We start from the raw sequence: 24,495 nt of genomic DNA on the forward strand, positions 1-24,495 counted from the left end.
TTTTACTACTGTATTATTGACTGTATGTTTGTTTTTACTCCATGTGTAACTCTGTGTTGTTGTATGTTGTCGAACTGCTTTGCTTTATCTTGGCCAGGTCGCAATTGTAAATGAGAACTTGCTCTCAACTTGTCTACCTGGTTAAATAAAGGTGAAATAAAATATATATATATATATATATATATTGCACTTTAATTTAACAATTGAGTATTGAATATTTCATTTTAAGATTTCATTAAACATTGAAAAGTTCCATGCTTTAAGTGTTCTTTAAGTAATAAATGGAAAGGAACGTTATATTTCTCCTTTTGTTTGGCTGATCCAAAAAAATGATCCGAACCGTTAGTTTTGTCATGCATTTCTGTGTGAGCCTGTGCAGCATGCGTGTTTACCGTGTGGCAGTAGTGCACGGCGGAGGTGATTTGTCTGAAGATGTCTCTGGCCTCTGTCTCCACCAGTCTCCTCCTCTCATGGATGTAGTCATACAACTCCCCTCTGCTGGCGTACTCCATCACTATCACTATCTTATCACGACTCTCAAACACTACACAGGACAGGGAGAGCACAGAGAAAGGTTACATTGTGTGTGTACATATGTGTGTTTTCCTTTCAGTGTGTGTGTGTGTGTGTGTGTGTGTGTGTGTGTGTGTGTGTGTGTGTGTGTGTGTGTGTGTGTGTGTGTGTATTCTCACCCTCGTGGAAGCGTATGATGTAGGGGTGTTTGAGGGCGGAGGTGATTTCTATCTCTCTCTGGATATGAATTCTGTCCAGATCATCAGTGATGCTCTCCTTACGAATCGACTTGATGGCCACCTGAGAACACACAACACCAGACACACACAGCGTTAGACTTCATTACGGTTACACACACCTCCGAGCTACAAACACACCACACAGACACACACTTAAGAATGTTAACGGCACAGGCACACACACAAACATACAATGCTAGGCGTTGCTAGGTGACGCACATCTGCACAAACATAGTTCATTCACAGTCAATATGATGATGCTCATAAATCCATGAACACAGTGTCACTGGGTAACGTTGGCAACCTCTTTTCTCTGGAAAACACAAGCTAAGTCCAGTATCTTCTGGTCTATAGAGTAGTCTTCTATCTATCTGGTCTATAGAGTAGTCTTCTATCTATCTGGTCTATAGAGTAGTCTTCCTTCTATCTGGTCTATAGAGTAGTCTTCCTTCTATCTGGTCTATAGAGTAGTCTTCTATCTATCTGGTCTATAGAGTAGTCTTCTATCTATCTGGTCTATAGAGTAGTCTTCTATCTATCTGGTCTATAGAGTAGTCTTCTATCTATCTGGTCTATAGAGTAGTCTTCTATCTATCTGGTCTATAGAGTAGTCTTCTATCTATCTGGTCTATAGAGTAGTCTTCCTTCTATCTGGTCTATAGAGTAGTCTTCCTTCTATCTGGTCTATAGAGTAGTCTTCCTTCTATCTGGTCTATAGAGTAGTCTTCTATCTATCTGGTCTATAGAGTAGTCTTCCATCTATCTGGTCTATAGAGTAGTCTTCCTTCTATCTGGTCTATAGAGTAGTCTTCCTTCTATCTGGTCTACAGAGTAGTCTTCCTTCTATCTGGTCTACAGAGTAGTCTTCTATCTATCTGGTCTATAGAGTAGTCTTCTATCTATCTGGTCTATAGAGTAGTCTTCCTTCTATCTGGTCTATAGAGTAGTCTTCTATCTGGTCTACAGAGTAGTCTTCTATCTGGTCTATAGAGTAGGCTAAAAATCACGTACCGTGAGCTAGTGATGGGTGAAAAAAATCGATACAGTTACATATCGGGATATTCTTTTTGACAATATATTGTATCATTTTGACAATATTGCAATATTATTTTTGCGCTAGTTGGCTATACATGCACCAAAACTCCAGTATCCAAAACTCATGCACCAAAACATAGCTTGTTCTCCATCTTCTTTTTAAATAGGGAGCCAATTTGTTTTCAGCACTTATTTCAATGACTGATCAAAACTAGTTTTCTCATGGCTCTCTCTTGTCCCTCTGCAACAGACATGGTGAGTGAGCAATATGTTTGAAACAGCGAATTGCAATAAAATCCCAGTATCAAATCGCAGTACATATAGCATCGTGAGAATTGCAATACATATTGTATCGGCACCTAAGTATGGTGATAATATCGTATCTTGAGGTCCCTGGAAATTCCCAGCCCTACCATGATCCAGGCGTAACCATGGTGATGCTTTATTTGTCCCTGTTTGTCTGTCCAGGGTTTGGTCCCAGCAACAAGAGATTCCTCACTAGTTAAATCCTCACCACTCCAGCCACCCGGGCCAACACTTAATTCATTCACTCTTCCTTATCTCTCTCAAACTTAAATCGCCTCGTTAAGGAAGACAGGCAAACACTGACAAACACACAATTCACGAGTTTCCAAACACACAGACACACACACACAAACGTAAAGTCCCTGGGTAGAGGTGATACTTGGGGTTTAGGGGTGGAGGGTGACAGCAGGCAGAGGCTGCAGTGTTCACACACTGTTCACTTAATCTCACACACACTCAACCCCCAAAACCCCTGGCACACACACACACACACACACACACACCCCTGAAAATGTTTTGTGTGAGGCTTCAACCTGATAGTATGAGTTATTCAACCCTGTGGCATTATTGCAAACACTAAGGTTCTCAAAGCTCTCTCTCTCTCTCTCTGAGGACCACTGTTCTTCCAGTTGGGTCACAGTTCTAGAATTCTCAGCTGCCGGAAAGAACTCTGGGACATCAGAAGATGGTATTCACACGCTCTCTGGGCCAACACAGTTACAACACACACACATATCCACACACACTCCTGGGACTCCCTGACTTAGATGCTCATGCTTGCTTGATCAGCCACCAGAGATCCATGTCTTGTAAACTGTGTGGACGTGCTAGCAGGGTAATGTCCCACTAGAGAGAACAGTGATGTAACCACACCTCGGAGTTTCCCTACAGACTCCACGTCTCATCTGATCATGTCGGGGATTGTATGTGTGTGTGTGTGTGTGTGTGTGTGTGTGTGTGTGTGTGTGTGTGTGTGTGTGTGTGTGAATGCACGTTTGTGAGCGCATGCCTGTGTTCATGGAACTATTAGTCCAAGTATCTGAATGACCTCTAAAAATATGTGGATCATTTCAATCACTTGTTTGTGTAAAATACTAAAGGCTGATGCAGGAGGACCATGAATAACAGGTATTACTAGATAGATACATGTGCCAGAGTATAGTTTCAGCCACCACAGGTATGGAACGCCATTTGGGTCTTTGCGTGTCAAGAAATATACACGTCTATTAACACTATCTGACGTGTAAAATAAGCTTGACCCGAATATGACTGTACGTCACATAATAATTTAACACGTTCATACATTTTTTACGTTGTTATTACACATTGATTACACTATAACTCGTATTCCATGTCACAACGATTCACCGATACGTATGCTATTATGCTGGTAAAGTTTTTGTCTGTACCCAAACTCTGGACAGTGCTGGTCGTAAAAAAAGCTAGTTAGCTGATGGATGCACACAATGTTCTTCCCCAAAAACAGCAAAACGACATACTCTAGCTAGCTAGCTACCTAGCTAAGTGTCATCATCTAAAATACCATACATTTATAAGACAGTTCTTATTTGATTAATGGTGATCGAACCCACCTATGTGAAGCTAGCCAAAATAAGGATTAGCCACAACAGTGGACTTTGCGTTTAGCCTTCAAAATAAAAGTCCCAATGAAAGTCATCCAAAAAAATACAAATAGTGGAATCATGCCATAATTTTTTTTATTTTGTATTTTTATTTCACCTTTATTTAACCAGGTAGGCAAGTTGAGAACAAGTTCTCATTTACAATTGCGACCTGGCCAAGATAAAGCAAAGCAGTTCGACAACATACAACAACACAGAGTTACACATGGAGTAAACAACATACAGTCAATAATACAGTAGTAAAATAAGACTATATACAATGTGAGCAAATGATGTGAGATAAGGGAGGTAAAGGCAAAAAAATGCCATGGTGGCAAAGTAAATAAAGTATAGCAAGAAAAACACTGGAATGGTAGATTTGTAGTTTGAAGAAAGTTCAAAGTTCAAATCTAAATAATATGGTGCAAAGGAGCAAAATAAATAAAATAAATAAATACAGTAGGGGAAGAGGTAGTAGTTTGGGCTAAATTATAGATGGGCTATGTACAGGTGCAGTGATCTGTGAGCTGCTCTGACAGCTGGTGCTTAAAGCTAGTGAGGGAGATAAGTGTTTCCAGTTTCAGAGATTTTTGTAGTTCGTTCCAGTCATTGGCAGCAGAGAACTGGAAGGAGAGACGACCAAAGGAGGAGTTGGCTTTAGGGGTGACCAGAGAGATATACCTGCTGGAGCGCGTGCTACAGGTGGGTGCTGCTATGGTGACCAGTGAGCGGAGATAAGGGGGGACTTTACCTAGCAGGGTCTTGTAGATGACCTGGAGCCAATGTGTTTGGCGACGATTATGAAGTGAAGGCCAGCCAACGAGAGCATACAGGTCGCAGTGGTGGGTTGTATATGGGGCTTTGGTGACAAAACAGATGGCACTGTGATAGACTGCATCCAGCTTGTTGAGTAGGGTATTGGAGGCTATTTTGTAAATGACATCGCCAAAGTCGAGGATTGGTAGGATGGTCAGTTTTACGAGGGTATGTTTGGCAGCATGAGTGAAGGATGCTTTGTTGCGAAATAGGAAGCCAATTCTAGATTTCACTTTGGATTGGAGATGATTGATGTGAGTCTGGAAGGAGAGTTTACAGTCTAACCAGACACCTAGGTATTTGTAGTTGTCCACAAATTCTAAGTTAGAACCGTCCAGAGAAGTTATGCTGGATGGGCGGGCAGGTGCAGGCAGCGATCGGTTGAAGAGCATGCATTTAGTTTTACTTGTGTTTAGGAGCAGTTGGAGACCACGGAAGGAGATTTGAATGGCATTGAAGCTCGTCTGGAGGGTTGTTAACACAGTGTCCAAAGAAGGGCCAGAAGTATACAGAATGGTGTCGTCTGCGTAGAGGTGGATCAGAGATTCACCAGCAGCAAGAGCGACATCATTTATGTATACAGAGAAAAGAGTTGGCCCAAGAATTGAACCCTGTGGTACCCCCATAGAGACTGCCAGAGGTCCAGACAGTAGGCCCTCCGATTTGACACACTGAACTCTGTCAGAGAAGTAGTTGGTGAACCAGGCGACGCAATCGTTTGAGAAACCAAGGCTACTAAGTCTGCCGATGAGGATGTGGTGATTAACAGAGTCAAAAGCTTTGGCCAGGTCAATGAATACGGCAGCACAGTATTGTTTCTTATCGATGGCGGTTACGATGTCGTTTAGGACCTTGAGCGTGGCTGAGGTGCACCCATGACCAGCTCTGAAACCAGATTGCATAGCGGAGAGGGTGCGGTGGGATTCGAAATAGTCGGTAATCTGTTTGTTGACTTGGCTTTCGAAGACCTTAGAAAGGCAGGGTAGGATGGATATAGGTGTGTAGCAATTTGGGTCAAGAGTGTCACCTCCTTTGAAGAGGGGGATGACAGCAGCTGCTTTCCAATCTATGGGAATCTCAGACGACACGAAAGAGAGGTTGAACAGGCTAGTAATAGGGGTTGCAATAATTTTGGCAGATAATTTTAGAAAGAAAGGGTCCAGATTGTCAAGCCCAGCTGATTTGTAGGGGTCCAGATTTTGCAGCTCTTTCAGAACATCAGCTGAATGGATTTGGGAGAAGGAGAAATGGGGGAGGCTTGGGCGAGTAGCTGTGGGGGGTGCAGTGCTGTTGAATGCAGTAGGGGTAGTTAGGTGGAAAGCATGGCCAGCCGTAGAAAAATGCTTTTTGAAATTCTCAATTATAGTGGGCTTATCGGTGGTGACACAGTTTCCTATCCTCAGTGCAGTGGGCAGTTGGGAAGAGGTGTTCTTATTCTCCATGGACTTTACAATGTCCCAGAACTTTTTAGAGTTGGAGTTGCACGAAGCAAATTTCTGTTTGAAAAAGCTAGCCTTGGCGTTTCTAACTGCCTGTGTGTATTGGTTTCTAACTTCCCTAAAAAGTTGCATATCGCGGGGGCAGTTCGATGCTAATGCAGAACGCCACAGGATATTTTTGTGTTGGTTAAGGGCAGTCAGGTCTGGGGAGAACCAAGGGCTGTATCTGTTCCTGGTTCTACATTTCTTGAAAGGGGCATGCTTATTTAAGATGGAGAGGAAGGCATTTTAAAAAAATAACCAGGCATCCTCTACTGACGGGATGAGGTCAATATCCTTCCAGGATACCAGGGCCAGGTCGATTAGAAAGGCTTGCTCGTTGAAATGTTTCAGGGAGCGTTTGACAGTGATGAGTGGAGGTCGTTTGACCGCTGACCCATTATGGAACAGATCATGCAAAACGAGGTTGGAATATTCTTATATAAAATTCAACAAAAGACAATTTGTTAATTTCACAAAGATCTGTTGAAATCACACTGGATGTATTAGAGACTTTAATATTGCATTGGGGGCATACTTATTTCCCTGTACAGCCTTACCTATAGATTGTGGATCAATGACATGGGGTATCAGTCTACTCAGTGACACCCAGAGAACATTAGCGTCGTAGCTCTTATTGCGGGACTCGGAAACCACTGTGAATTGAGCCACATTTATTGTACCAGTCAACCTACTATGAGTATTGAACATTATTCCAGAGGAAAAACCGTACAACGTGGATGTTTTGAAACCTGATAACTCTCGAGGACTTTGGGGGGAAAAGCACTTGGGTACTGAGTAGGCTGATATCCCATTTCATTGATCCCCAATCGTTAGGTAAGGCTGTACAGTGCAATATGAATGTCAATACGCACAATAGGCTGACTGGGGAGGTGATTTCCCACAGTCAAAGTCCCGCAATAAGAGCTACGACGCTAATATTTCCGTAAACTCTTCACAGTTGTGTTCTCTGGGTGTCACCGAGTAGACTGATACCCCATTTCATTGCTCCACATTCCAACACTCCAACCATGTTTAACATTATCATGTCTAAATATGGCATGATTTCAACAATTGTAACCTTCTGCATCACTTTCAAAGAGGGACTTTTATTTTAAAGGCGAACCGCAAAATCCACTTTTGTGGCTAATCCTTATTGTGACTAGCTTCACAACACATATGCTATGGCTTGACCAGACCAGACCAGGTTAAATCAGATGAAGCTGGCTGGCTGCTTATAATGTTGGTTTTGGGCAACAGGGTTAAGTAGTAGGCTAGCTAGTTATTTCAATAGAAGTACAACAAGTGGCTACCTAGCTAATACTTATTCACATGGATTCCTAAATCATTGCTAAGAATTTTGAAAATGACTAGTTTCTACTGTTCATTGTTTTCAGGCTGTTTGCATTGGTGCTAGCTCGGTACCGCAGAAGTTGCTGATAACATCTGTATCGAAGATATTTGCAAACATTGTTGATCCTGCTCGTTTGATCCTGATCTAATTGCAAATGCTCACTCAGACGTTTTCACATTCGGTCGAACAAATCATGCCTTATTAAGAACGCGGTGTTGTACAGCTTTGACAGTGATCGTAATAGTGGAGCTTGGTTTGCACACACATCATTCTATAATAGGATTGTGTTATTTGAAGTGTCAAATGAATAGCTTATTTGGCGCATCAAATAGTGTTATTTGACGTGTATCTTTTTTTACACGCAAAGACACAAAACGGCGTTCCATAGTCAGGCAAGGACAAGTCCAAGATATCTTAAGAACAGGTTTATTCAGATACTGGGTTCAACACACCACACTCCTATGTATTGACTGCTCACAGTGAACGTGCGAGTGTTAACGTGTTTCTATGGAGAGAACAGAAATAATAACCATGAGTATAGGCTTACATACAGGCTTACATACAGGCTTACATACAGGCTTACATACAGGCTTACATACAGGCTTACATACAGGCTTACATACAGGCTTACATACAGGCTTACATACAGGCTTACATACAGGCTTACATACAGGCCCATAGAATAGACTGTGGAGGTATACATGCTGCTATATAGAAGAGACAAAATGACTTGGTATACACAATCTCTGCCATGATATAACGTAAGTGGTTGGGTTAAATATTTTCCTGGTATTTTACAAATGTTCCATCCCGAGAATAAATCCATTTTCTCCCGGGTGACCCGGGATTTCCTGCCCAAACAGGAAGTGTCATTCTAAAGCATGGAAATATGTCTGGATTTGATTAGAGCTTTGATCAGCATGAAAAGTCTACCTTAGCCCGATGAGCATGACATTGAAGACATTTCTGAGCCAAAGCCCCCCCAAAAAACAAATGATTGTGCTGTTATCCAACACATAGCCTATGATATAGGCTACCACACGACAGAACAACATAAAAGCCCATAGATGTAGCTATGCTCTGACGAAAAACAAGCTCTGATAGGCTAATCTTTGAGTGTGGACTGTATTACTGTACTGTATATTATATGGACTGGAATTCCTCAAGTTAATGCACAAGCACGGTGAAATAACTTTCTTGCAGGCTCTAGACCCAACAATGCAGTAATCAATAACATAAAGGTTGAACAAAAACACACAAGTGCTCTGTACAGTGCATTCAGAAAGTATTCAGACTTTTCCACATTTTGTTACGTTACAGACTTATTCTAAAATGGATTACATAGTTTTAACCCCTCCTGAATCTACACACAATATCCCATAATGACAAAGCAAAAACAAGTTAAGACATTTTAGCAAAAAAATAAAAACTACAGAAATATTTCCATAAGTATTCAGACCCTTTACTCAGTACTTTGTTGAAGCACCTTCGGCAGTGATTACTGCCTCGAGTCTTCTTGGGTATGATGCTACAAGCTTGGCACACCTGCATTTGGGGAGTTTTTCCCATTCTTCTCTGCAGATCCTCTCAAGCTCTGTAAGGTTGGATGGAGATCGTCACTGTACAGCTATTTTCAGGTCTCCAGATATGTTTGATCGGGTTCAAGTCTGGGCTCTGGCTGGGCCACTCAAGGACATTTAGAGACTTGTCCCAAAGTCACTCCTGTGTTGTCTTGGCTGTGTGCTTAGGGTCGTTGTCCTGTTGGAAGGTGAACCTTTGCAAACAGTCTGAGGTCCTGAGTGCTCTGGAGCAGGTTTTCATCAAGGATCTCTGTACTTTGCTCCGTTCATCTTTGCCTCGATCCTGACTAGTCTCCCGGTCACTACCGCTGAAAAACATCCCCACAGCATTTCCTCCAGACGTGAAGCTTGGCATTCAGGGCAAAGAGTTTCATCTTGATTTCATCAGACCGGAGAATCTTATTTTTCATGGTATGAGAGTCCTTTAGGTGCCTTTTGGCAAACTCCAAGCAGGCTGTCATATGCCTTTTACTGAGGAGTGGCTTCCGTCTGGCCACTCTACCATAAAGGCCTGATTGGTGGAGTGCTGCAGAGATGGTTGTCCTTCTTGAAGGTCCTACCATCTCAACAGAGGAACTCTGGAGCTCTGACAGAGTGACCATCGGCTTCTTGGTCACCTCCCTGAACATGGCCCTTCTCCCCTGATTGCTCAGTTTGGTCGGGCGGCCAGCTCTAGGAAGTCTTGGTGGTTCCAAACATCTTCCCTTTAAGAATGATGGAGGCCACTGTGTTGTTGGGGACCTTCAATGCTGCAGACATTTTTTGGTACCCTTCCCCAGATCTGTGCCTCGACACAATCCTGTCGGAGTGTAACCGATGTGAAATGGCTAGTTAGTTAGCGGTGGTGCGCGCTAATAGCATTTCAATCGGTGACGTCACTCGCTCTGAGACTTGAAGTAGGGTTTCCCCTTGCGTTGCAAGGGCCGTGGCTCTTGTGGCGCGATGGGTAACGATGCTTCGGTGGGTGTCAGTTGTTGATGTGTGCAAGGGTCCCTGGTTCGAGCCCGGGTTGGGGTGAAGAGAGGGACGGAACCTACACTGTTACATTGATGCTGTTGACCCGGATCATTGGTTGCTGCGGAAAAGGAGGAGGTCAAAGGGGGGGTGAGTGTAACTGATGTGAAATGGCTAGTTAGTTAGCGGTGGTGCGCGCTAATAGCATTTCAATTGGTGACGTCACTCGCTCTGAGACTTGAAGTAGGGTTTCCCCTTGCGTTGCAAGGGCCGTGGCTTTTGTGGCGTGATGGGTAACGATGCTTCGTGGGGTGTCAGTTGTTGATGTGTGCAAGGATCCCTGGTTCGAGCCCGGGTTGGGGCGAAGAGAGGGACGGAACCTACACTGTTACAGGAGCTCTACGGACAATTCCTTTGACCTCATGGCTTGGTTTTTGCTCTGACATGCACTGTCAACTGTGGGACCTTATATAGACAGGTGTGTGCCTTACCAAATCATGTCCAATCAATTGAATTTACCACAGGTGGACTCCAATCAAGTTGTAGAAACATCTCAAGGATGATCGGAAACAGGATGCATCTGAGCTCAATTTCGAGTCTCATAGCTATGTGTCTGAATACTTATGTAAATAAGGTATTTCAGTTTTTCTAAATTAGCAACAATTCTGAAAACCTGTTTTCGCTTTGTCATTATGGGGTATTGTGTGTAGATTGACGAGGAAAATGTTTTATTTAATCCATTTTAGAATAAGACTAACGTAACAAAATGTGGAAAAAGTCCAGTGGTCTGAATACTTTCCGAATGCACTGTAAAGGAAGATATGTATAGGAGTGTGGTGATCAGGATATATGATAAACAGAGTAGCAGCAGCATAGGCTATATGATGAGTGTAAGTGAGTGGCTGTGCATGTGTATAGAGTCAATATGAATGTATGTGCATATGATGTGTGTGTGTGTTGGAGTGTCAGTGTGCGCGAGTGTGTAAGGCCCTGTGAGTGTCCTCGACACGCTGTACTGCAGCCCTGTTGATGTGGATGAGGGTCGTGCCCCCATATTTGTTTAGATAGAATTATACAAAACATGTCCTTTACTCTACAAAGTCCTAGTGAAAAAAGTAGGCCAAAAGCCAATTTCCGACACTTCCAGTCAATGAGGCATCAACATTCTAACAGTGTAATAAATCCATTTCATATTTGCTATGTGAAGAATAATAATTGTTGTGTTTCTAAAAGTTTTAAGTAACATTAGAAAACTAAAAAACAATTATTTCAAAGAACATGATAGCATGTTCATTAGTTTATGTTACTCTAGGACAGTGGTTCCCAAACTTTTTATAGTCCCTTTTGCACCAGGGTAAGCACACTCTCAAATGTTGTTTTTGCCATCATTGTAAGCCTGCCACACACACACACTATACGATACATTTATTAAACATAAGAATGAGTGTGAGTTGTCGTCACAACCCGGCTCGTGGGAAGTGACAGAGCTCTTATAGGACCAGGGCACAAATAATAATAAATTTTGCTCTTTATTTTACCATCTTACATATAAAACCTTATTTGTTAATCGAAAATTGTGAATAACTCACCACAGGTTAATGAGAAGGGTGTGCTCGAAAGGATGCACATAACTGCAATGTTGGGTTGTATTGGAGAGAGTCTGTCTTAAATTATTTCCCACACACAGTCTGTGCCTGTATTTAGTTTTCATGCTAGTGAGGGCTGAGAATCCACTCTCACATACACTACCGTTCAAAAGTTTGGGGTCACTTAGAAATGTCCTTGTTTTTTAAAGCACATTTTTTGTCCATTAAAATAATACCAAATTGATCAGAAATACAGTGTAGACATTCTTAATGTTGTAAATGACTATTGTAGCTGGAAACGGATGATTTTTAATGGAATATCTACATAGGTGTACAGAGACCCATTATCAGCAACCATCACTCCTGTGTTCCAATGGCACATTGTGTTAGCTAATCCAAGTTTATCATTTTAAAAAGGCTAATTGATCATTAGAAAACCCTTTTGCAATTATGTTAGCACAGCGGAAAACTGTTGTGCTAATTAAAGAAGCAATAAAACTGGCCTTTAGACTAGTTGAGTATCTGGAGCATCAGCATTTGTGGGTTCGATTACAGGCTCAAAATGGCCAGAAACAAAGACCTTTCTTCTGAAACTCATCAGTCTATTCTTGTTCTGAGAAATGAAAATTATTCCATGTGAGAAATTGCCAAGAAACTGAAGATCTCGTACAACGCTGTGTACTACTCCCTTCACAGAACAGCGCAAACTGGCTCTAACCAGAATAGAAAGAGGAGTGGGAGGCCCCGGTGCACAACTGAGCAAGAGGACAAGTACATTAGAGTGTCTAGTTTGAGAAACAGACGCCTCACAAGTCCTCAACTGGCAGCTTCATTAAATAGTACCCTCAAAACACCGGTCTCAACGTCAACAGTGAAGAGGCGACTCCGGGATGCTGGCCTTCTAGGGATAATGAATCCAGTTGTTTGCGTCACCCGTTTCGGGAAAGTACCTGCATAATTGTGCACCCAACTCACTCAGGTGCTTCGCTATATCACATTTGACATTGTCCGTAAGCTTGAGTTCATTTGCACACAAAAAAATCATACAATGATGGAAAGACCTGTGTGTTGTCCTTGTTAATGCAGACTGAGAAGAGCTTCAAATTCTTAATCATAGCCTCAATTTTGTCCCGCACATTGAATAAAGTTGTGGAGAGTCCCTGTAATCCTAGATTCAGATCATTCCGGCGAGAAAAAACGTCACCCAGATAGGCCAGTTGTGTGAGAAACTCGTCATCATGCAAGCGGTCAGACAAGTGAAAATTATGGTCAGTAAAGAAAACTTTAAGCTCGTCTCTCGATTCTAAACAATGTTTCAATTCTAACCAGCGCACTTCTGTATGTTTTTAGTGGATTCCCTACAAAGGTCAATACATTTTTAATGTTGTTGAATTCTATTTTAATGCCTGCATTCCGTGAGGGCCCTAATTATAAAATTTTGAACCCGAATGAGGCTCTCCACTCTACAAGCTCTCACAGTCTCACGTCAGAATTAGATGTTCATCCATGTTTCTCAAACGTCAAATTTCAAAGTTATTTAAAATTTAAAAGTATTTAAGGCATTAACTCCGAATTCTTAAGGTTAGGCATTCAATCCGAATGGTTAAGGTAAGGGTTACGGTTTGGGATAGGATTAAAACAAAAATATCAACCTTTGGAATCAGAGGCATATGCTTATGCCCATCCACCATCCCCAATGCCTGAGAAAAACTGAAACCTACTTGAAGGTAACAGCGCTCACTGTTGCCCCTAATGGCCGGTTTCCACGTCATCTCCCAACGTCCAATACTGACTTGTACCATTGGTGACCTGTCTGCTCCACTACCTATTGTTCACCATCTTCATCGAATGTTTTCATAATTTATCTGCAGATAATCGCCAAAAAGCCTAGGCCTACCAGTAGCCCATGCAAATTAAGGAGCCAAATGAATGACTCTCTCACCAATGCGATTCGGTAGGCTACACTGACTGACAATATGAGTCACTCACCATTTACCTAGCAAAGACTTATAGATGACCTGGAGTCAGTGGGTTTGGCGACGAATATGAAGCGAGGGCCAGCCAACGAGAGCATACAGGTCGCAGTGGTGGGTAGTATATGGGGCTTTGGTGACAAAACGGATGGCACTGTGATAGACTGCATCCAATTTGTTGAGTAGAGTGTTGGAGCCTATTTTGTAAATGACATCGCCGAAGTCAAGGATCGGTAGGATAGTCAGGTTTACGAGGGTATGTTTGGCAGCATGAGTGAAGGATGCTTTGTTGTGAAGCCGATTCTAGATTTAATTTTGGATTGGAGATGCTTGATGTGAGTCTGGAAGGAGAGTTTACAGTCTAACCAGACACCTAGGTATTTGTAGTTGTCCACATATTCTAAGTCAAAACCATCTAGAGTAGTGATGCTGGACGGGCGGGTAGGTGTGGGCAGCGATCGGTTGAAGAGCATGCACTTAGTTTTACTTGCACGTAAGAGCAGTTGGAGGCGACGGAAGGAGAGTTGTATGGCATTGAAACTCGTCTGGAGGTTAGTTAACACAGTGTCCAAAGAAGGGCCAGTAGTATACAGAATGGTGTCGTCTGCGTAGAGGTGGATCAGAGAATCACCAGCAGCAAGAGCGACATCAATGATCAAATCAAAGTTTATTTGTCACGTGCGCTGAATACAACAGGTGTAGACCTTACAGTGAAATGCTTACTTACAGGCTCTAACCAATAGTGCAAAAAAAGGTATTAGGTGAACAATAGGTAGGTAAAGAAATAAAACAACAGTAAAAAGGCAGGCTATATACAGTAGCGAGGCTATAACAGTAGCTAGGCGACATACAGACACCGGTTAGTCAGGCTGATTGAGGTAGTATGTACATGTAGATATGGTTAAAGTGACTCTGCATATATGATGAACAGAGAGTAGCAGTAGCGTAAAAGAGGGGTTGGCGGGTGGTGGGTGGGACACAATGGAGATAGCCCGGTTAGCCAATGTGCGGGAGCACTGGTTGGTCGGCCCAATTGAGGTAGTATGTACATGAATGTATAGTTAAAGTGACTATGCATATATGATAAACAGAGAGTAGCAGCAGCATAAAAAGAGGGGTTGGGGGGGGCACACAATGCAAATAGTCCGGGTTGCCATTTGATTACCTGTTCAGGACTCTTATGGCTTGGGGGTAAAAAGTGTTGAGAAGCCTTTTTGTCCTAGACTTGCCACTCCGGTACCGCTTGCCATGTGGTAGTAGAGAGAATGTATACAGAGAATTGAGCCCTGTGGCACACCCATAGAGACTGCCAGAGGTCTGTACAACAGGCCCTCCAATTTGACACACTGAACTCTGTCTGAGAAGTAGTTGGTGAACCAGGCGAGGCAGTCATTTGAGAAACCAAGGCTGTTGAGTCTGCCGATAAGAATGTGGTTATTGACAGAGTCGAAAGCCTTGGCCAGGTCGATGAATACAGCTGCACAGTATTGTCTCTTATCAATGGCGGTTATGATATCGTTTAGGACCTTGAGCGTGGCTGAGCTCGTGACCAGCTCGGAAACCAGATTGCATAGCAGAGAAGGTACGGTGGGATTCGAAATGGTCGGTGATCTGTTTGTTAACTTGGCTTTCGAAGACCTTAGAAAGGCAGGGTAGGATAGATATAGGTCTGTAGCAGTTTGGGTCTTGAGTGTCCACCCCCTTTGAAGAGGGGGATGAGCGCGGCAGCTTTCCAATCTTTGGGGATCTCAGACGATACGAAAGAGAGGTGGAACAGGCTAGTAATAGGGGTTGCAACAATATCGGCTGATCATTTTAGAAAGAGAGGGTCCAGATTGTCTAGCCCGGCTGATTTGTAGGGGTCCAGATTTTGCAGCTCTTTCTGAACATCAGCTATCTGGATGTGGGTGAAGGAGAAATGGGGGAGGCTTGGGCGAGTTGCTGTGGGGGGTGCAGGGGTGTGGACCGGGGTAGGGGTAGCCAGGTGGAAAGCATGGCCGTAGAAAAATGCTTATTGAAATTCTCAATTATCATGGATTTATCGTTGGAGACAGTGTTTCCTAGCCTCAGTGCAGTGGGCAGCTGGGAGGAGGTGCTCTTATTCTCCATGGACTTTACAGTGTCCCAGAACTTTTTGGAGTTTGTGCTACAGGATGCAAATTTCTGTTTGAAAAAGCTAGCCTTCGCTTTCCTAACTGACTGAGTATATTGGTTCCTGACTTCCCTGAAGAGTTGCATATCGTGAGGGCTATTCGATGCTAATGCAGAACGCCACAGGATGTTTTTGTGCTGGTCAAGGGCAGTCAGGTCTGGAGTGAACCAAGGGCTATATCTGTTCCTGGTTCTACATTTTTTGAATGGGGCATGCTTATTTAAAATGGAGAGGAAAGCACTTTTGAAGAGCAACCAGGCATCCTCTACTGACAGGATGAGGTCAATATCCTTCCAGGATACCCGGGCCAGGTCGATTAGAAAGGCCTGCTCGCTGAAGAATTTTAGGGAGCGTTTGACAGTGATGAGGGGTGGTCATTTGACCGCGGACCCATTACGCACGCAGGCAATGAGGCAGTGATCGCTGAGATCTTGGTTGAAGACAGTAGAGGTGTATTTAGAGGGCAAGTTGGTCAGGATGATATCTAAGAGGGTGGCCATGGTTACAAATTGTGGGTTGTACCTGGAACTCTGCAGGCTAACTCCGCCCCATTTGGCAGTTCTATCTTGTTGGAAAATGTTATAGTTAGGGATGGAAATTTCAGGATTTTTGGTGGCCTTCCTATGCCAGGATTCAGACACGGCTAGGGCTTCCGGGTTGGCGGGGTGTGCTAAAGCAGTGAATAAAACAAACTTAGGGAGGAGGCTTCTAATGTTAACATGCATGAAACCAAGGCTTTTACGGTTACAGAAGTCAACAAAAAAGCACCTGGGGAATGGGAGTGATGCTGGGGGCTGCAGGGCCTGGGTTAACCTCTACATCACCAGAGGAACAGAGGAGGAGTAGGATAAGAGTACGGTTAAAAAGGCTAAAAGAACTGGTCGACTAGTGCATTCGGAACAGAGAGTAAAGGGGGCAGGTTTCTGGGCACGGAAGGATAGATTCAAGGCATAATGTACAGACAAGGGTATGGTAGGATGTGAGTACAGTGCCTAGGCATTGAGTGACGATGAGAGAGGTTTTGTCTCTAGAAGCACCATTTAAACCAGGTGCGGTCACCGCATGTGTGGGGGGGTGGAGCAAGGCTGGAGGCTCTACAGTGAAATAAGACATAAATTACTAACCAAAACAGCAATAGACAAGGCATATTCACATTAGGGAGAGGCATGTGTAGCCGAGTAATCATAGGGTCCAGTGAGTAGCTAGGCGAGCTGGAGGCACGGAGATTCAGACAGCTAGCAGGCCGGGGCTAGCAGCAGGCTAGCAGATGGGCCTCAGGGGGACATGGCCTGTTGAAACCCCCTCGGACGGTTACATCGGCAGATCAGTCGTGATGGATCGGCGGGGCTCTGTGTTAGCAGAAAAGGGTCCAGGCATATTAGCAAAAGAGGTATTGAAGCCCAGGGATTATCTGATGGATTTCTTCATCGCAGTTAGCTAGCTGCTATCCTAGTGGCTACTGTCTCTATCCCGAAGCAAGCACCAGTTAGCCTGGAGCTATCCTCGAATCTAGGCCCATCTCCCGGCTAGCCGAATAGATCTATCAAGAATTCCTGGGCTTCAATTACCTCTTTTGCCAATTGGCCTGGGCCCTTTGCTGCCGACATGGAGTCCCGCCGATCCATCACGACTCTACCGACGTAACCGTCCGAGGGGGTTTCTGTCCCAAAGCAAGCACCAATTAGCCTCGCGCTAGGCCCATCTCCTGTTGTCAACACTGATTAAAATCAGTAGACCTACATCAATGTCTTTGAAAGTACCATACAAGTATCATTAGCTTTAAAAACAATTCAATCTGGGGTTTTTAAATAATATTTTAGACCAGAGTGAGGTTATTGCTCCACTAGCCTACCTATTGTTCCTGCAGTGTGGAGGATTCAGCATCTTTTTCAAATGTTTTCATAATTTATCTGCAGATAATGGGCAAAAAGCCTACCAGTATGCAAATTAGGGAGCCAAATGAACGGCTCTCTTACCGATGTGATTCGGGAGGCAATTGACAAGTCACTCACTTTAAAGGGATACTTCAGGATTTTGTCAATAAAGCCCTTTATCCATTTCCCCAGTCAGATGAATGTGTGGATACCATTTGTCTCTGCGTACAGTCTGAAGGAATTTGCTAACTAGCGTTAGCGCAATGACTGGAAGTCTATGGTAACTGCTACCATGCTAGTAGATACAGTATGTCATTTTCAGAAGTTTTAAAAATAGGACGCTGCCCTTTTAAAGACAAACATTCCAAAAGAGATATTGACATGGCTAGTACAGTAGGCTAGCTAAGACCAATGCTAAGTGTCGTTCTTTTTGCAGACTATCAACAGTAGCCAGCATATTGCTAGTGTGTGCACTATTGAATGTTTACTTTTGTAAATCACTTTTCCTAAAATAAATAAGCTCAGCGAGTAGATTGATGGGCCCTTCTTTTTGCTCTGGACAGCTTGCATGTGGAAAACACTGCTATAAGAACGCATTATGACTCTGTTTTTACTTGTAAATCATCCTTTCCATCCATACATACCTAGTGGGGGAGAAGGGGGCAGAGGATGGGGTTGAAGGATGGTGGGGGGAGAAGGGGGCAGTGGAGGGGGAGAAGTGGGCAGTGAGGGGGGAGAAGTGGGCAGAGGAGGGGGGTGAAGGATGGTGGGGGAAAAGGGGGCAGTGGGGGGGGGAGAAGTGGGCAGTGAGGGGGGAGAAGTGGGCAGAGAAGGGGGGTGAAGGGGGCAGTGGAGGGGGGAGAAGTGGGCAGAGAAGGGGGGAGAAGTGGGCAGTGAAGGGGGGAGAAGTGGGCAGAGGAGGGGGGAGAAGTGGGCAGTGAAGGGGGGAGAAGTGGGCAGAGGAGGGGGGGAGAAGTGGGCAGAAGTGGGCAGTGGAGGGGGAGAAGGGGGCAGAAGTGGGCAGTGGAGGGGGGAGAAGTGGCAGTGAAGGGGGGAGAAGTGGGCAGTGAAGGGGGGAGAAGTGGGCAGAGGAGGGGGGAGAAGTGGGCAGAGGAGGGGGGAGAAGTGGGCAGAGGAGGGGGGCGAAGGATGGGTGGGGGGGAAAGGGGGCAGAGGAGGGGGTGAAGGATGGTGGGCAAGAAGGGGGCAGAGGAGGGGGTGAACTACAACCTGAACACCACAATGGGACAGACAACACAGGACCCACCAACCCAACAGACCCCACTCCCCCTGTCATCTCCCCCAAAATCCCTCCTGACAACCCCCCAATTCCACTAACGGTCTGTATGTAGCCAAACGTAGCTGCTGCTCATGTTGGTATCTGTACTGATGGCGCAAAAGCCATGACAGGGAGACGTAGTGGAATGGTAAAGCGCGTGCAAGCAGTTGCTCCCGACACCACTTGGGGACACTGCAGCATCCACCGAGAGGCTCTTGCTGCCAAGGGAATGCCTGACAGCTTGAAAGACATTTTGGACACTACAGTGAAAATGGTTAACTTTGTTAAAGCAAGGACCCTGAGCTCTCCTGTATTTTCTACACTATGCAATGATATGGGCAGCGACCATGTAACGCTTTTACAACATACAGAAGTGCGCTGGTTATCAAAAAGTATTGACACGTTTTTTTTTAATTGAGAGACGAGCTTAAAGTTTTCTTTACTGACCATAATTTTCACTTGTCTGACCGCTTGCATGATGACGAGTTTCTCACACGACTGGCCTATCTGGGTGATGTTTCTCGCCGGAATGATCTGAATCTAGGATTACAGGGACTCTCCACAACTTTATTCAATGTGCGGGACAAAATTGAGGCTATGATTAAGAATTTGAAGCTCTTCTCAGTCTGCATTAACAAGGACAACACACAGGTCTTTCCATCATTGTATGATTTTTTTGTGTGCAAATGAACTCAAGCTTACGGACAATGTCAAATGTGATATAGCGAAGCACCTGAGTGAGTTGGGTGCACAATTACGCAGGTACTTTCCCTAAACAGATGACACAGACAACTGGATTCGTTATCCGTTTCAGGCCCTGCCTCCAGTCCACTTACCGATATCTGAACAAGAGAGCCTCATCGAAATTGGTTCTGTGAAAATTGTAATTTAATCAGAAGACACTGCCAGATTTCAGGATTGGGCTGTGCTCATAGTATCCTGCCTTGACAAATCGCAGTGTTAAGACACTGATGCCCTTTGCAACCACGTACCTATGTGAGAGTGGATTCTCAGCCCTCACTAGCATGAAAGTTAAATACAGGCATATACTGTGTGTGGAAAATTATTTAAGACAGACTCTCTCCAATACAATCCAACATTGCAGAGTTATGTTCATCCTTTCAAGCACACCCTTCTCATTAACCTGTGGTGAGTTATTCACAATTTTCGATGAACAAATAAGGTTTTATATGTAAGATGGTAAAATAAAGAGCAAAATTTATTATTATTTGTGCCCTGGTCCTATAAGAGCTCTTTGTCACTTCCCACGAGCCGGGTTGTGACAAAAGCTCACACTTATTCTTATGTTTAATAAATGTATCGTGTAATGTGTGTGTGGCAGGCTTACAATGATGGCAAAAAAACAACATTTGAGAGTGTGCTTACCCTGGTGCTAGAGGGGGTACGCAGATGGAGGTTGAATGTTTGAAGGGGTACGGGACTATAAAAATTTTGGGAACCACTATCCTAGAGCAAACAAAAAAACGATACATACCTCGGCCTAAACATCAGTGCCACAGGTAACTTCCAGATACAAGGCAAGAAGGACCTTCCATGCCATCAAAAGGAACATCAAATTCGACATACCAATTAGGATCTGGCTCAAAATACTTGAATCAGTTATTGAACCCATTGCCCTTCATCAAAGGAGATGATTGTGGACTACAGGAAAAAGAGGACTGAGCACACCCCATTCTCATCGATGGGGCTGTAGTGGAGCAGGTTGAGACCTTCAAATTCCTAAGTGTCCACATCACCAACAAACTAACATGGTCCAAGCACATCAAGACAGTCATGAAGAGGGCACGACAAAACCTGTTCCCCCTCAGGAGACTGAAAAGATTTGGCATGGGTCTTCAGATCCTCAAAAGGTTCTACAGCTGCACCATCAAAAGCATCCTGACTGGTTGCATCACTGCCTGGTATGGCAACTGCTCGGCCTCCGACTGTAAGGCACTACAGAGGGTAGTGCGTGCGGCCCAGTACATCACTGTGGCCAATCTTCCTTCCATCCAGGATCTATATACACGAGGCGGTGTCAGAGGAAGGCCCTAAATATTGCCAAAGACTCCAGCCACCCTAGTCATAGACTGTTCTCTCTGCTACCGCACGGCAAGCAGTACCGGAGTGCCAAGTCTAGGTCCAAGAGACTTCTAAACAGCTTCTACCCCCAAGCCATAAGACTCCTGAACATCTAATCAAATGGCTACCCAGACTATTTGCATTGCCCCCCCCCCCCTTTTACACCGCTACTACTCTCTGTTGTTATCATCTAAGCATAGTCACTTTAATAACTCTACCTACATGTACATATTACCTCAACTAACCGGTTCCCCCACACATTGACTCTGTACCGGTACCCCCCTGTATATATTCTCGCTATTGTTATTTTACTGCTGCTCTTTAATTACCTGTTACTTTTCTTTCTTATTCTTATCCGTATTCTTTTAAAAACTGCATTGTTGGTTAGGGGCTTGTAAGTAAGCATTTCACTGTAAGGTCTACACTGGTTGTATTCGGCGCATGTGACTTATACAATTGGATTTGATTTGTGAGGTCTGGGGTCCGCTCACCAACCAAGAATTCACAAAATGGGACAAACACCAAATTGAGACTCTGCATGCAGAATTCTGCAAAAATATCCTCCATGTACAACGTAAAACACCAACTAATGCATGAAGAGCAGAATTAGGTCGATACCCGCTAATAATCAAAATCCAGAAAAGAGCCGTTAAATTCTACCACCACCTAAATGGAAGCGATTCCCAAACCTTCCATAACAAAGCCATCACCTACAGAGACATGAACCTGGAGAAGTGTCCCCTAAGCAAGCTGGTCCTGGGGCTCTGTTCACAAACACAAAAAGACCCCACAGAGCCCCAGGACAGCAACACAATTAGACCCAACCAAATCATGAGAGAATAAAAAAGATAATTACTTGACACATTGGAAAGAATTTACAACAAAAAAACAGAGTAAACTAGAATGCTACTTCGCCCTGGCAGAATAGCTGACCACTGTGACTGACCCAAACTTAAGGAAAGCTTTGACTAGGTACAGACTCAGTGAGCATAGCCTTGCTATTGAGAAAGGCCTAGGCTATGTGCACACTACCCACAAAATGAGATGGAAACTGAGCTGCACTTCCTAACCTCCTGCCAACTGTATGACAATATTAGAGACACATATTTCCCTCAGATTACACAGATCCACAAAGAATTTGAAAACAAACCCAATTTTGATAAACTCCCATATCTACTGGGTGAAATACCACAGTGTGCCATCACAGCAGCAGTATGTGACTTGTTGCCACAAGAAAAGGGCAACCAGTGAAGAACAAACACCATTGTAAATACAACCCATGTTTATTTTCCCTTTTGAACCTTTTGAACTATTTGCACATCGTTACAACACTGTACACAGTTGAAGTCGGAAGTTTACATACACTTAGGTTGGAGTCATTAAAATTCATTTTTCAACCACTCCACAAATGTCTTGTTAAAAAAAACTATAGTTTTGGCAAGTCGGTTAGGACATCTACTTTGTGCATGACACAACTAATGTTTCCAACAATTGTTTACAGACAGATTATTTCACTTATAATTCACTGTATCACAATTCCAGTGGGTCAGAAGTTTACATACACTAAGTTAACTGTGCCTCTAAACAGCTTGGTAAATTCCAGAAAATGATGTTATGGCTTTAGAAGCTTCTAATAGGCTAATTGATATCATCTGAGTCAATTGGAGGTGTACCTGTGGATGTATTTCAAGGCCCATCTTCAAACTCAGTGCCTCTTTGCTTGACATCATGGGAAAATCAAAAGAAATCAGCCAAGACCTCAGAAAAAAACTGTAAACCTCCACAAGTCTGGTTCATCCTTGGGAGCAATTTCCAAACGCCTGAAGGTACCACGTTCATCTGTACAAACAATAGTACGCAAGTATAAACACCATGGGACCACGCAGCCGTCATACCGCTCAGGAAGGAGACGCGTTCTGTCTCCTAGAGATGAACGTACTTTGGTGCGAAAAGTGCAAATCAATCCCAGAACAACAGCAAAGGACCTTGTGAAGATGCTGGAGGAAACAGGCACAAAAGTATCTATATCCACAGTAAAATGAGTCCTATAATCGACGAAACCTGAAAGGCCGCTCAGCAAGGAAGAAGCCACTGCTCCAAAACCGCCATAAAAAAAGCCAGACTACAGATTGCAACTGCACATTGGGACAAAGATCGTACTTTTTGGAGAAATGTCCTCTGGTCTGATGAAACAAAAATAGAATTGTTTGGCCATAATGACCATCGTTATGTTTGGAAGAAAAAGGGGGAGGCTTGCAAGCCGAAGAACACAATCCCAAACGTGAAGGACAGGGGTGGCAGCATCATGTTGTGGGGGTGCTTTGCTGCAGGAGGGACTGGTGCACTTCACAAAATAGATGGCATCATGAGGCAGGGAAATTATGTGGATATATTGAAGCAGCATCTCAAGACATCAGTCAGGAAGTTAAAGCTTGGTTGTAAATGGGTCTTCCAAATGGACAATGACATTTACGTCATTTAGCAGACGCTCTTATCCAGAGCGACTTACAAATTACAATGACCCCAAGCATACTTCCAAAGTTGTGTCAAAATGGCTTAAGGACAACAAAGTCAAGGTATTGGAGTGGCCATCACAAAGCCCTGGCCTCAATCCTATAGAAAATTTGTGGGCAGAACTGAAAAAGCGTGTGCGAGCAAGGAGGCCTACAAACCCGACTCAGTTACAACAGCTCTGTCAGGAGGAATGGGCCACCCGAAACGTTTGACCCAAGTTAAATAATTTAAAGGCAGTGCTACCAAATACTAATTGTGTGTATGTAAACTTCCGACCCACTGAGAATGTGATGAAAGAAATAAAAGCTCCATTAACAGGCCGTCTGTAAGGATGCCAAAATGTTCCGACCCTAATCTGGAGTCAATGCCCCGGCCCTCTATATTCCTTCCTTCTCTTCTTTTCTATAGACCCCCTCCACATCTCTTCCCCCTCCCCACCACATCTCTTCCCCCTCCCCTCCACATCTCTTCCCCCTCCACATCTCTTCCCCTTCCACATCTCTTCCCCCCCCCTCCACATCTCTTCCCCCTCCCCTCCACATCTCTTCCCCCTCCCCTCCACATCTCTTCCCCCTCCACATCTCTTCCCCTTCCACATCTCTTCCCCCCCCTCCACATTTCTTCCCCCTCCCCTCCACATCTCTTCCCCCTCCCCTCCACATCTCTTCCCCCTCCACATCTCTTCCCCTTCCACATCTCTTCCCCATCCCCTCCACATCTCTTCCCCCTCCCCACCACATCTCTTCCCCCTCCACATCTCTTCCCTTCCACATCTCTTCCCCCTCCCCTCCACATCTCTTCCCCCTCCCCATCTTTCCCCTCCCCACCACATCTCTTCCCCCTCCCCATCTTCCCCCTCCCCACCACATCTCTTCCCCCTCCCCATCTTCCCCCTCCCCTCCACATCTCTTCCCCCTCCCCATCTTCCCCCTCCCCTCCACATCTCTTCTCCCTCCCCATCTTCCCCCTCCCCTCCACATCTCTTCCCCCTCCCCATCTTCCCCCTCCCCACCACATCTCTTCCCCCTCCCCATCTTCCCCCTCCACATCTCTTCCCCCTCCCCAGCTTCCCCCTCCCCTCCACATCTCTTCCCCCTCCCCATCTTCCCCCTCCCCACCACATCTCTTCCCCCTCCCC

General features: G+C 44.4%; 1 protein-coding gene across 1 annotated transcript in view; it reads right to left on the minus strand.

Moving 5' to 3' along the window:
- The window catches only part of LOC115168530 (NUAK family SNF1-like kinase 1), a 73,280-nt gene that overhangs the window by 46,029 nt on the left and 2,756 nt on the right, over positions 1–24,495 (minus strand). The window contains exons 2-3 of the mRNA XM_029723904.1: positions 693–813; positions 393–544 (exon numbers count right to left, since the gene is read on the minus strand). Of these exons, the coding sequence (XP_029579764.1) occupies positions 393–544; positions 693–813 (273 nt within the window). The remainder of the gene's footprint in view (positions 1–392; positions 545–692; positions 814–24,495) is intronic.

This window comes from Salmo trutta, chromosome 30, assembly GCF_901001165.1.
Source record: "Salmo trutta chromosome 30, fSalTru1.1, whole genome shotgun sequence".
Taxonomy (NCBI): Eukaryota; Metazoa; Chordata; class Actinopteri; order Salmoniformes; family Salmonidae; genus Salmo; species Salmo trutta.